Genomic DNA, 14,917 nt, shown 5'->3' on the forward strand with positions numbered 1-14,917 from the left:
CCTTACATTGTTACTATGGCAACACTGTGGTGAGCAGGTTCATCTATACTGTATCAGGGTGCTCTGTCTGTGTCATCATCCAGGCTTATCCCTGTTGAAATGTTTCAATAGTCTCTCTCTCTGTGAGTAAGAGTGTGTGTGTGTGTGTGTGTGTGTGTGTGTGTGTGTGTGTGTGTGTGTGTGTGTGTGTGTGTGTGTGTGTGTGTGTGTGTGTGTGTGTGTGTGTGTGTGTAGACTCGTAGCAAAGCCAAGACAACGCAGAGGTATTCTACGCACAAGTGTTTCTCTGTGTGAGTCATCATCCATCACTGAATCCGTGTCAGCAATGATAATAACATATTATCATCAGCCCGATGATGATCATCACCACCCTTCTGGCAAGTCAGCATCGTCCACAGCATGGAGGGAAGAATCTCGCCTGACCTCCTCTTGTCCCACATTTACAGTAAGCTGAATAATTGATGCTTCGCCTAGCAGAATAGGAGAGGGAGAGCTTTGTGTGGCCTCCAACTGTCAGGTGTTTCCTGGGCCAACACTAACCCGCCTTCATACAGTAATTTTCTTTCTCCCTTTCATAAATTGCTACAAAGCACATAATTCAAGTAAATGGTATGGAACTATTGTAATACAATGGTAATATAAATGCATTGTTAAGAGGTCAGTTCAACTAATGAGATAAAACCACTGACTGTATACAAAAGATGGACAAAGCCACCCTCATACCACACAGTTACTTAGTTTTAAAGCCTTGAATAGCTTTATGGTTCTTCCCACCTCCATAATTTGGAGCCAGTGACTGTGCTTAATTGTCACGGACTTCCACATTAAAAGGTTCAGCTTCATAAATAAAAATTGTTTACAGCCTGTCTTTTATTTCCATAACTGATTGATTTTAAATTTAAACTTCATATCAACTAAAACCAAAAGACCAGTGTTACTTTTCTCTAAATATTCAACTCGCTTACACAGCGAAATCCATGGATCCATTAACTGTCAGAGTTAAGACTGAATTTCAAACAATTCAAATTCAGTGTTGTTGTTGTTGTTGTTTTACAACTGTACTATGCCCTCAAATCGTGTCATAGAAGTCAGATAAGATTATACATGCTTGAAAAAAAGGCTTCACATTGAGGTCTTATGTCTATCTGATTTAAAAATATGAAGTCTGATGGATTTCTGTGTGCTGATATCATCAAGGGTAAATATTTTTTTCACCATAAATCCACACTACATTGAATTTGGAATTACTAATCATCCTTATGTAAGACTCCTCTCTAGAAATTTTCATTGCATGTCTGCCAACATTTAAAAGATTTATGACACAAAAATCACACAGTTGACAGGACGGATTAGGAGAAAAAGAGAATCCTGTATTTAAGATAAAGGTAGGTGTTTTTATAAATATGAAGCCTTTCTCTCTTCAGCTTCTCAGTAGAGGATAACCTTATCTTCCCAAAAGATAAAAAAAACTATCTATATATAACTATATGTAATACTGCAGTTGTAATGCTGTAATAGCAATGAAAAGAGAACGGAGCACTTTGCAGTTTTCCAAATGTAATTGTCATGGATCAAATGACACAAACTTCAGTAGGAACCCATCCTTTCAAACCACTCAATCATATCAAAACGAGCCATCACATCATTGCTTTGTTCATACAAGTATTGCACATGGTTAATCTGGTAGAAAAGTGTATTTATATACTCAGTGTAATATATACTGTACCTAGAGAATATAAGAGTGGTTAGTTCCATTACTTCTAAAAATATCAAGTGAATTGCATGATTTTATGTAATTACTATGTAAGAACACTTTTTTCATATTGTACAATATAAACACTGCTACTACTACTACTACTAATAATAATGAACTATGACAATGGACTCATGTTTAAATAAATTAAAACAAATTTTCTCTAAACTGTTGAAACACTAATACATAAAACAAGTATCCAAGAATATAACAGCATTTGTACCAACAATGACATTAGAGAAATACTGAATTAGAGAGGAAGAAACTTACCACACTGAATTTAAAATCACCTCAGATGAAGGAAATGAAATCTTTCGATGTTTGTTATGTATAAACATTCAATTTTACACTTTTATCATTTATGGAAAATGTCACAAAAAGTGTCAAATGTACTGGGAGAAAATTTCCAGAACATTTTTTGCTTTTTCACGCATTTTTTTACAGTGCAATTTAAAGCATATGAATGAATCAAATAGTTTTAAAAACACATTTCTCATGTTTTAATAATTATTTTAAACAAATAATGATGCAAAAACATATGTCCTGGTTTTAATTTAAAGAGTTGACATTTAGCAAATCAGACACTGGGGGGAAAAAGGTTATAACAAAACATTTTCTACCAATTCCCTGATTTTTTCTATTAACGAAAAAGAAATACGCCCCAATATAAAACTGATCATTGCTTGAATTTTTTGTAAAACTGATAAACACAACCAGTGGGAATGAAATGTATGTCTAATTATATGACGAACGAGCTAATTTACTCTTTCATAACACCTGTACAAGCTTAAAGTTGACGTTAGCCGAGGCCCAACAAGGAGCTGTATTTGGTAGCTGTCTGCTAGGCTTCATTGAGTGAGCTGAACTGGACCTCTTTACTGTGTTTGTGACGTTGATGCTTTTTTATTAAATCAACTGATAGGTAACGTGTGGTAACTTAACACTCTGTCCTCTCATTTAACTACAGACGTTGTATGGGACCGACTCACTTTGGGAAACAGCCTCAAGTTGCCATTAAAGAAGCTCACCTTTCTCAGTACTTGAGCTTACTGATCATCACTTGTGCCTGGCAGTGTAGGCGAATTAGGTATTATTTTCACAAATATCTTTTTGCCATGTAAATTTATGCAGATGCTCCTCTTTAAGCTATCCATACTGTGCATGTACTTTTGCCAAAGTCATCTGTCCTGCTCTGTCGCAAACACACACAAAGAAACCCTGTTTGTCGCATCGGCTTTGCACCTGAGGGAGAGCTGAGCATGCTATCGCCTTTCACCCTCACAGTTACAATGACACCTTGGGGAGTGAAGACTATATGGAGGTTATGGCCTCCATATAGTGTGCTCCAACGTGTGGGAACTCAGAATGGAAAAAACCCTTCTGGGAACCTAAATGAGAATGACACCTGGGAAGAGAAAACTCAGGGAGGAGAGGAGAGGAAGGATACAGTGTATACCTGCTCGAGCAGGCTAATCAACACAGGCAGGCTGTGGCACTGATTTCTCAGCTATGACAGTGAACATTTCTACAACACTAAAAAACATTACCCATAAGCTGTTACGATGTTTTCAAGACAACATTTGAATCAACTGTTCAAAGGATGTTTGAAGGATGATGACGAAAATGAAAAAGTTTGTTTTTAATTATAAAACATTTGCAAAATGTTAGCGCGCTGTGAAAAAGTAATTGCCCCCTTCTTAATTTCTTCTTTTTTCAGATATTTGTCACACTTACGTGTTTCAGCTCATCAAACAACCATTAAATCACAAATTAACTGCATGTTTTGGAAAGCTAAGTTCAATTTCACAATCCACACCCAGGCCTAGTTACTGCCAGACCTGTTGGATCAAGAAATCACTTAAACAGAGCCTGTCTGATAAAGTGAAGCAGGGTAAAAGATCTCAAAAAGAAACTCATCACGCCACGATCAACAGAAAGTCAGGAACAAATGATAAACAAATTCATTGCCATCTATAAGCATGGAAAAAGCTTTGGGACTCTAGTGAATCACGGTGAGATCCGTTATCCACAAATGGCTAACCCTAAGCCGACCAGAATCCTGAAAGAGAATGTCCGACCATTGGTTCATGCCCTGAATGCACCAGCAACACACCACCAAGTCCAAACCCCCCCAAAATGAAACAAAAAGTAAAATGAAAAACTGTACGTTTATCCTGGAACAAAAAAAAAAAATTATGCAAATAAGAGTGGGCTAAAATTCCTCCACATTGATGTGAGAGAGTCATTCTCAGTTATCGCAAATGCTTCATTCCAGTTTTTGCTGCTAAAGGTGGCACAAGTAGTGGTTTTTAATTTAGGGGGCAATTACTTTCACACAGGGTCATGTGGGTTTGGATATCTTTTTTTCCCCTTTAATAAATGAAATAATCTAAAATATGTTTTGTATTTACTGCGGTTATGTTTGTCTAATATTAAAATTTAAGATTTGCCAACAAAAACAGAACAGCCTGCAGTTTTTTACAGATGTGGTGTGGGGGAGCTGTTAAGGTAAGAAATTGTTCTTTTTAAGCTCGTCTGCTTGTCCATCCATAAACCCCTTTGGTAAACTTTAGTGACTATACTCACTGCATGCTTTATTTTCCCAGGTAATAAACTTTGCCATACTAGGACTGCACTGTAGTGGTGCTGTTACTTCACAGCAAAAAGGTTCTGGAAACCTGGTGGATACCTGGAGTTTGCATGTTCTCACTGTTCTCCACTACTTTGGCTTCCTCCCACATTCCAAAGACATGCTTAATCTGTTAATCGCTTAATCTGATAATCTGTCAAAATTAAAACACTGTACGAATGTATGGCTAAAAGAGTGGTCAGTAGAAAAGGTTCTCCTCCAAGTACTCTGGCTTCCTCCCACAGACATCGATGTTAGGTTAATTCATTAGAAACTGGCCATATGTGCAAACACTTGACAATTACATAAGCTTACATAAGAGTCAGACTTGTTATTAAAAACATTTTGAGAATGTTGGGTCCTAATGGTTGAAAATGTGACACGTTTTAAAAGGTTTACCACCAAAACTTTTACATTTTCCTTTTTTAAGAAAACACCAGAAGAACAGTTTAGAGCAAACACTGAATCATATCGCTCTGCAAGTGTTTTAGAACAAAAAGATGACGATGGTGTCTTTTTATGTGGACCTGTGTGTGCAGGGGGAAGCAGACGGAAATGCTCTCACGCTCATCTCAGTTTAACACAATTTCTGAGAATACGTTTTTCCTTGTCCAGGTAAAGAATAAATGCTGTTATATGTTCTGCCACATCTCAGGTTGATATCAGTCCTCATACTCGTGCTTTTGTCCTGCGCTCTCTAACACCACTGGATATACTAACAAGATGTCTGGTATTTTATCATCTCTCTGGCTTGTTGGGTTTCACCATTGCTCAGCAATACTTTGTCTCCACCACTAGACAATAGGCTGAAGCTGTGAGAACAAAGGCCCCAGAAAGAAAGGTGTAATGAAAGACAAGGCTGGGGATGTCTTTTTTTTTCTTGTACTAGGTCAGACTCTCCTTTCTGTGTGTGAGAGAGAGACATTTAGATAAATGGTGTATCATGGAGGGGAATAATGAGAGTGACAGGTATGAACACAATATAAAAGAGGCCCAAGTTCTCAGACTTGTCTCGGTGTGAGAGGATTGTGTTAGAGCGTGTGTCCCAGGCTGTGCGGATTTATACTCGACTCCCAATAAGGTGAGGAAGCCTTGCTTATATAGTATTGCTCATTAGCAGCGCGGGTGTGGAATTAATGGCAGTGTACCAGCTGATTGTGTAATAAGAAAGTAAAGCTTAATCTGGATTTTCTTTATTTTTAATTAAAAGTTCAAATGACTCCATTTAAATGTAGAACTTGGACAAACTTTATGAATGACTTCTGTGTTAATGCCCATAACTTCACCGCACCATTGTATTCATAAAATTCTAACTTTGCAGGAGTTCATATTGCCACAGACGACATGTGTTGAGACTAGATTTCCCTTTGTGAGGTTTTGAGTACCTTGGCAGCTTTTTGTACGTGTGTGTTGTGTGTTTGTGTAGCGATTTTGTGTATTGATACTGTCACTACTATGCTACATAGATCACAAAACTCTGAGATAAAAGTTCTAAGATGTGATGAATAGTTAGTAAATGATGCTGGTAGTAGTGCTAATGCAGCCTGTGTGAACAACTTTATTTGATGTATTGATACATATAATTTATTAGCTCTGGTATTTTTTTTAATTCGTGTGTGTGTGCGTGTGGAGTGGATACACTTACAATTTTAGGAACTTACAACAAATTGCGTTTATATGCGTTGGCATGTTTCTAATGTCTGCCTGTGCGTGGACTGATTTGGTCATTATGTTTGTGAAACCATCTTGCAACCTTGTTGTGTTTGGTTACAAATGATCGCACACGTCACATGAGTTTCCTATTTAGGGATTTTGGTTTTGTGCAAAATAATACCAGAATTTTTCAATCAAACTGATGATTTTACCTCATTAGTCTGTGCAGATTATAATTGACAGCGTATGAGATTAAAATGTCTGTTTTTTCCACTCTACAAAACATCTTCATGTATTTGTGATCTGTGATACTGACCATTGATGCTTATTTTTTCTTCTTGCACCAGTTACTATGATGAACCCGGCTCAGTCCTGCCACCTCTTAATGGCCTTCCTGTTTGTTGCTAAACTAACAGGTGAGTCGATGACACTGACTACACAGTTACGCAATATCTGACTTCAGGTATAATCTGGTTTCCAAAAAGTTGGATGTTTTGCAAAATTCAAATAAAAGCTCAGTGGGAAATGTGGGAAGGAAATTTCAAAGTATACGATTCAAAGACCATCTTCTAGATGCTGAAACTGAGAATTATCATTCGATGCCAGCAACAAAAGCTAAGGTAGTTGCAATTAAAGATTAAAAACAAAAGAGGCAGTGGGACACTGTACAACAATTTGAATTATTCAGTAATATGAGCGGTATAAACATCTTTAATTCTGAGAGGCTGAGCCTTTCAGAATTAAAGATGCAAAGGAGTTCACCTTTCTGTGAAAAACTGTACAAGTAAACGACTACAATTTAGGTTTAATGTCTTCTCAACATAAAAATACTTACAGTACATTATATGATTAAAAAAATACAAAAACAATGCAAAATCCATATTAAATGGCCACAATTGTCAGGCAGTCTGACAGCACTGCATTGAAACAGGTCTGATTTTGCTCATGGACACTGGAGAAAGCCACTGTCTGTGAACATGGAGGGTCACTGCAAAGAAAATACCCCTATATGTATAGAAAATTTTGACATAATCCTTTGTCTCTGTGTATCTTAGGTGCATATGGGAACAGAATAATTGGGGGTACACTGGTAAACCCTTACACCATCAAATATCAAGCCTCCCTCTTGTACAGCAACTCCCATTTCTGTGGAGGCACCCTCATCCACCCGCAATGGGTGGTGTCTGCTGCCCACTGCTGGAGGGCGTAAGTTACTGCAGCTGTACATCAGGAGCACAGACACTGATCAAAACCTTGCATTCATATGTTAATACAGAGCACATCAATGTTTTGTGCTATCATTATAATTATTAATACATTTATTCCTTTTTAAATATTTGGACAACTTTTGTGTGTCTTTGATCAGCTGAACAATTATTCATGTCTTCCCCTCTTGTAGGAGTCACACGATTAAAGTGGTCCTGAGTCAGCACAGTCTCACCCAGTGGAATGGATTGGAGCAGATATTCAACGTCTCCTTGATCGTTAAAAACTCACAGTACAGCTACTGGATGCTTGACAATGATATCATGCTGCTTAAGGTAAGGGACAGCCATGACTAAGACCTCATGATTTATTGTTACTGTTTCTAGACATTTACCTTGGGATGGGAGGTACAGATAAGTGGCACACCCAGGTTGTAGTGTGCAAACAGAGCAGGATGCTTAAAGATGTTTAAATAGTTAAGAATATTTAGAATAATTAGAAAAGTACAGATTTTCTATTGTACCCGTGCATTAAAAAGTAGACATGTAACTTCCAATAAGTTAGTGCATATAAACTGAGAAAAGTAGTTATAACAGTGGTAGTTGTTCAGTTGATTAGTGCAAGTTACAGCGCTGATGTAAACATCTATGTTTGTTGGGAGCAGTTTTGATTGTACAGCTGCAGGGAGGAAGGACCTGCGGAAACGCTCCTTCATGCATCTAGGATGCAGCAGTCTGCCACTGAAGTAGCTCTGCAGTTCAGCAACATTTACATGCATGGGGTGGGAGACTCTGTCCATCAGAAAGGTTATTTTGGCCAGAGTCCTGTCTCCCACCACCTGCACTGGATCTAGGGTGGATCCCAGAACAGAGCTGGCCTTCCTGATGAGTTTATCCAACCTCTTTCTCTCAGCTGTCGATAAACTGCTGCTCCAGCATACAACACTGTAAAAAATGATGGATTCCACCACAGAGTCATAAAAGGTCTTTAAAAGCGCTCCCTGGACTCCAAATGACCTGAGCCGCCTGAGCAGGTAGAGTCTGCTCTGACCCTTCCTGTAAAGAGCATCAGTGTTGTGGCTCAAGTCCAGTTTATTATTCAGGTGAACACCCAGGTACCTATACGAGTCCACTATCTCGATGTCCACTCCCTGGATGTTCACCGGTGTCAGTGTGGTGGGTCTGCGTCTCCGGAAGTCCACCACCAACTGCTTGGTTTTCCCGGCATTGATCAGCAGGTGGTTCTGCTGACACCAGTCCAGAGTTCACTGTCTGTACTCTGAGTCGTCCTCACCTATGATGAGGCCGACTATGGCAGAGTCGTCAGAGAACTTCTGTAGGTGGCAGCTTGGGGAGTTGATGGAGAAGTCTGCAGTGTAGAGGGTGAAGAGGAATGGTGCCAGCACAGTTCCCTGTGGGGCCCCCGTACTGCAGACCAGTGTATCAGAGACACAGCCCTGTGTCCTCACATACTGTGGCGTTCTGTGAGGTAGTCCAGTATCCACTGGGACATGTGGTGGTCCACTCCTGATAGCTCCAGCTTGTCCCTCAGAAGTCGTGTCTGGATGGTGTTGAAAGCACTGGAGAAATCAAAGAACATGATCCTCACAGTGCTTCCAGGCTTCTCCAGGTGAGTCAGGAGGTAGATGATGGCATCCTCCACCCCAATGCCAGGCTGGTAAGCAAACTGCAGCGGATCCAATGAAGACCTCACCAGGGGGCGCAGATGGTTTAGAGACAACCTCTCGAGGGTCTTCATCAGATGTGATGTCAGGGCTACTGGCCTATAGCTGCTGAGGTCGTTGGGATGGGAGTTCTTTGGTACCGGTACCACACAGGAGGTCTTCCACAGCTGTGGTACTTTGCCCAGCAACAGGCTCAGGTTGAACAGATAACCTAGGATGCCACACAGTTCATCTGCACAGCACCTCCGGACCCTGGAGCTGATGCCATCTGGACCTGCAGCCTTCCGCACCTTGATCTTGCGAAGCTCGTTCCTCATTTGAAGTGCTGAGATAGATAGAGTGGATTTTGGGGGAGGGGTGGTGTATGTTGGAGTCCACAGAAGCCTGGGGTGAGTGTGATGGCTGGGAGGTGTGAGATGAAAGACAGGCAGTCACTGAAGATGAGGGAGATTGCAGCAGGGGGGACTATGCTGGGGGAGGTGTGGGTGGTTGATCAAACCTATTAAAATATTTGTTTAGGTCACCCACCCCAAATCTCCTGCAGCCTGGGGGGTTGGTTTTTGTCCTGAGCTTGTCTTCAGGCTGCTCCAAACCCCTCTGATGTTGTACTGTTGCAGCTGCTCTTCTGTCTTCCTGCTGTAGTTTTCCTTCCCTTCCCTTATCTTCCATTCTAGATAATAGATAGAAGAAAAGTCTTTAAGCTGGTAAACAAAATTACCTATGTAGTTTATTTAGTATTACATCTGTCCTTTATAGAGGATTGTGTAATTGTGTTGCTGAGCTCTATTAATAATTTCCTGACTGATGATGAATCCCTCATTGAGCCAACAATAAAATGTTTTCCAGCAGTCGCGGAAAGTCGATTCTGTTCGTCTGGACATAGCATTTCCCGAGGCAGAAACCTTTTGTCACTCATCCAAGTGACTTCTTCAATCTCAGCTGACTGCAGGTTTGATGACCGAAACTAGCCCCATTGAATAACAACGGACCAGGAGGTCACGATCTTTAATATTCACCCTCTTACAACGCTGTGAGTGCTGTCATTCCTCAACTCTCTGTGAATAGTATCCATGGACATTTATCAATGGTCATGACAATTTGCATATTAATGATCATGAAACTGACCTCACAGCCTGTTGTGCTAGTTTCGATAATTATAGGAATGTACTGTTTATAAGTTTGGGGAAACCTGCAGTCAGCTGAGACTGAAGAAGTCACTTGGATACGTGACGAAACGTTTCTCTCACTGAAAATCCTACAGAACAGAATCTACTTTGTGGGATTTCCTTACCTGGATGATTGAGTATGCAAGTGTGTCAAACGGCATAAACTATTATGTGGCAACAAAACCCATAATAGTCATTAAACCTTATGTTTTAACTTTGCCACTTTGCTTCAGTTCGTTGAACTTTGTGGGCATTCCCTCTGCACAGCTCTCTTAAGGTCTTGCCATAACATTTCAGTCAGGCTAAGGTCTGAACTTTGACTGGCCAATCGATTCTTTTCATTTTCAGCCACTCTGTTGTATATGTTACTGCCCTTGGGATCATTGTCCTGGTACATAAGCCAGTGACTCTAGAATACTTTGCTATACAGAGGAGTTCATGGTCGTTGTGCTGTCTTTGATTTTTGCAACACGTGGTGCTGTGAAATTATGGCCAAACATCTTCATTGTTGCAGGAAGTCTTGTTGTTTCCTCAGAGTCTATTTTGCAAACTTAAGTCATATGTATGACTTGGGTTGGGTATAAACAAGTATAGCTTGTTTGTCATGAACTTTAACATTTAACATGCTCACTGAGGCCTAGAGAGTCTAAAATGTAATGCTCCAGACATGCCTGCAACTTATCCTCTTAATTGCTATGGAAGCAGTGAGGGTGTACTCAGTTTTTACCAGAGAACTCTTTCCTTTTCACATTACTGTACCTCGCACTATGATTCCTTTAAGTTTTACCGAGTTTCAGTAAACGTTTCCACAAAGTTCATTTTAGTATCTAACATTGTTGGGATTCTATACCCACTGTACCCTCTGTCTCCAAATCTATAAAACAGTAGTTATTAGCTAATAAAATGTGTTGTCATAATCTGAAGTTTTCACTAACTGTGATTTTATAATAATTGTGTTAACATGCTTTTGCATCTTTTTCTGAACCATTCTCTCAACCTGGCAGGGACTGCAGAAGAAAACTAGCTTTTATGGCTAAATATGACACTGTTAAATGATAGACTGAACGTTATATTATGTATGCTATGTAGACAATGTTGACTGACAGAAGGATTTGTTTTTTGTGGGTCAGCTGGACCGTCCAGCTATCATCAATGACATGGTCGAGCCAGCCTCGTTGCCAGACCCTAACTCTCTGCCACTGAAAAACCTGAATCTTTGCACAGTTAGTGGTTGGGGTGTTACCTGGATGTACAGCCAGAGTTTATCCCCCGAACTGAGGTCAGTGGAGGTGGAATTGTTCACCAGCTGCTGGAATTACTACCCCTTCAGGATCACAGACAACATGATCTGTGCTGGCTCTAGGAGTGGCGGGAGAGACTCCTGTCAGGTAACATATGTAAATACAAAAATTAAATACAAAAGAATGATACAAGACTTGGAAATGGACACTTCAGTTTGTCTATTTTACACTGATGACTTTGCATTTGTTTTTGCTTTTTAATGGAGTAATGCGGTAAACTTTAAATTGCCAAACAGCAGCAACAATGTCCCACTAACAAAAGCAATATCACTTCTAATGGTTGCTGGACTTTGCATATTTTGTATTTCCTTTAAAAATAAACAAATAAAATTTGTCCTATCAGGTAACAAACACCCTGAAATCTTTTTTTTTTCTTTTCCTTTTTCAGGGTGATTCTGGAGGACCTCTTATTTGTAACGGTAAATTTGAAGGCATTGTATCTTGGGGCATTGGCTGTGCGATTTCATACTACCCTGGTGTCTACACCAAGGTCAGAAACTACATTGGATGGATGAATCAGGTTATTGAGAACAGCTAATAACAATCCTTACCACTAGCTAACAGAAAATTCTACCTTGATTAAAAAAAAGAAGAAGAAAAAGAAACAAACTTGAATGGCTCCTGAAGGACCAAAAATGCTATGTTTATCTTTTATATAATTGTTTTTATATAATCACAGATATATTTGTTAAAGCTAAATTACCTGGAACCTACACCTGACTGACTTTTATTCCCACTGACTGAATATCACCGTTATGATACAAACTGAACCAGGTTTTACAATTCATTCTGCTAAAAACACTTTTTTATGTTACAGTTATATTACAGTGTTATACAGAAATGAAAACATTGTCATAGATTTTGGATAACGTCTGTTTCAGGAATTGTTTTTGCTCTTTGAAACCTTCTATTGTCCACTGACTATAAACATATGGACCTTAAATAAACATTTTCTGAGAATAACCTGTGTTTTTTTCGGTCATTAAACTAAAACTAAAACTAAAACTCACTACGAAACTTCCTCAGAATCCGGTCAGGCAGGTGAGTCACACTTAAGTCAGAGTCTTGCCCAAACCCCGGTTTCATGTCACATCTGCACAAAAGTCACAAAGGGACAACACCTCCCTTTCTTTATGACAGCATGCTGACATTCTGGTGAGTGATTGGCTGCTTGTGCCCTCTCCCCTTTCCCTCGGTCCCATTCACATTTAAAGCTGAGCTGCAACAGGCTCACACACCAACTTTAAAAGAAATCTTAGAAAATACAACCGTAATCATGGCAGGAACCCAGTCCAACAGTGAGGTGATGCATATTGAGGATCGTGACATTAAACATGTTTCCAAAGAGACAGTTGCAAAACTGATTCAGCTCTCCCACGAGGCGAAGGAGCAAACCTACTGTCCTTACAGCAAATTCAGAGTCGGGGCTGCGCTGCTCACCCTTGACAACAGTGTGCATACAGGTAAGTCTCATGTGAAACTTGTTGTTTAGTAGATGCATGTATATCATATGAAGCTTTAAGGTAATGGTTTTAGGTTTGGGGTGAACACAAAAGCAAGTTATTGGCTACTATTTACTGAATGAATGCTGTTTCACCAAAACACAAAAGTAACTTTTAGCATAATTGTACCCTGAAAAGTATATAGTGAAAGACGGGAAGACGTGAGCTAAATTATTATGCTGTTTGTATCTGAGTCAAGTCAATTCTTGCTTCTTTATGGTGCAAGATCTCCACACACGAGTGAGAAATGACAAAACCTCCCAGCTCTTACCTTTGTTTTTGTTTTATCCAAATGAAATGCACAAGAAATTACACATTAGTTTGTTCTGAGTTGTCTTGATCCGCTGTGTTAATGATTACCTGACAGTTCAAATGTCTGGACTTGGTGCGGAAAGCTCAGATAAAGGTTTATTATTTATCGTGTGGCTCTATATCCTCAGCTTTTTATAATTCCACATGACTGAGTTAAATCACATTTCTGAGAAGGAACACATCTTAGCGTTCCCGCGAGCTAAGGGAGCCCTTCGGTTATCACTTGCTTCAACGGCACTGTGTGCACCGAGAGGGATGTCAGACCACTGTCTACAGTAAAGCAAAGACACAAAAGTCTGGTCAGTGTCACTGGACTGTACAAACCTTGGCAAGTGTCCCTCAGTGGGAATGTCTGGGGAGGGTAAAAGGCTGGTAAACAGCTGTGAATGTTTTTTACCATGTGAAGAACCCCGTTTATTGCTCATGTTGCCAAAAACAATCCCTTTCTATTCTTGTGTCTTCGGCAGGTTGTAATGTGGAGAATGCCTGTTACAATCTGGGAATGTGTGCTGAGAGGAACGTTATTGCAAAGGCAGTGTCAGAAGGGCACCGACGTTTCAAGGCCATTGCAATTGCCAGGTAAGGAGCACGTATAATTAACACACACACAGTAATCTGGAAAGTTCTCCATTTCCACAGATGCAGGCATCCTTCCTGCTGTTGCAAAGTCTGAGACTATGACTCACTCCACATTGCATGTCTTTGTGCACGTCGCTAAACCTTAAGAAACACAGACAGACTACCAATGTTATTTCTTAAACCAGGTTAAGACTTTTTTTGTCTGTATATTGTTTGTTAGGGAAGAGTTAAGGCTGTAGGATACTTCTCCTTAGCAGTCACAAATCTTGAAAAAGCTGGAGAAGTGATACTATAACTAAGTATGTGAAATTCTGCCGTGAATCCTAATATTAAATAGAAGCCATGAGTTTTTCTTTCTACATTTCATATAAGTAAACAACTATTTGCCAATTCAAAACTCTTCTTCTCCTTTCCTCAGTGACATGAGTGACCAGTTCATTTCCCCATGTGGAGGCTGCAGGCAGTTCATGAGAGAGGTATTAACTCTGCTCATTTTGGTTTGGAGCAGATTTGTTTAAAGGGGACCTTTAATCTCCAGTCAGTGATTGTATACAGTACACAGTGACAAGCTCACACGTCACTCTAGCCAATATTTATCCTGTTTGTGGCCTGTGTAACACATTAGAAGGTGCTAGTTTGTCATTAAACAAACATTTCAGTGTGAAACACTTGACTATCCTGTAAGACTCCAGCCCTTTGCTTTCCCCGTTTACAGTTTGGATCAAACTGGGATGTATACTTGTCAAAGCCTGATGGCTCGTATATGAAGATGACTGTGGAAGAGCTTCTGCCAGTTTCCTTTGGCCCCGAAGACCTGACCAAGAAGAAAGTGTCTTACATTCCTAATAACAACTGAGCCAGTCTTCTAGTACGAAAACACACGAGTGTCCGTGACACGCAGCGTACTTCAAGCACATGCTGATCATGCATTGATGAAATGTAGCAGAAGTTATATTTATGGTCAATATTTGTTCTTGTATTATTTGTTGAAATGTAAACAATGTCAAATATTTAAGTGTACTCTAAATACCAAGTGATGCTAAAAATATACTGTGGAAACAATGCATCTGACTCAATTAGTCAACCATTTGCCCGCTTGTATATGATGAGTACTGTGTAGATACATAAACAA

The 14,917-nt window shown here is 39.8% G+C and overlaps 2 protein-coding genes across 2 annotated transcripts; both read left to right on the plus strand.

Moving 5' to 3' along the window:
- The first annotated feature begins 5,294 nt into the window (after positions 1 to 5,294).
- On the plus strand, positions 5,295 to 12,320 carry LOC308403115 (trypsin-like). Its single transcript, XM_080892364.1, has 6 exons — positions 5,295 to 5,463; positions 6,383 to 6,451; positions 7,091 to 7,241; positions 7,435 to 7,576; positions 11,222 to 11,479; positions 11,781 to 12,320. Exons 2-6 carry the CDS (start codon positions 6,388 to 6,390, stop codon positions 11,928 to 11,930), a joined length of 765 nt encoding a protein of 254 aa, XP_080748490.1. The 5' UTR covers positions 5,295 to 5,463; positions 6,383 to 6,387; the 3' UTR covers positions 11,931 to 12,320.
- A 261-nt stretch (positions 12,321 to 12,581) lies between these two features.
- Positions 12,582 to 14,806, plus strand: LOC308403162 (cytidine deaminase-like). The gene is made up of 4 exons (XM_080892426.1): positions 12,582 to 12,855; positions 13,674 to 13,785; positions 14,204 to 14,261; positions 14,501 to 14,806. Exons 1-4 carry the CDS (start codon positions 12,669 to 12,671, stop codon positions 14,639 to 14,641), a joined length of 498 nt encoding a protein of 165 aa, XP_080748552.1. The 5' UTR covers positions 12,582 to 12,668; the 3' UTR covers positions 14,642 to 14,806.
- Positions 14,807 to 14,917: the final 111 nt, after the last annotated feature.

Source organism: Rhamphochromis sp. 'chilingali', assembly GCF_963969265.1.
Source record: "Rhamphochromis sp. 'chilingali' genome assembly, chromosome: 9".
Classification (NCBI taxonomy): Eukaryota; Metazoa; Chordata; class Actinopteri; order Cichliformes; family Cichlidae; genus Rhamphochromis; species Rhamphochromis sp. 'chilingali'.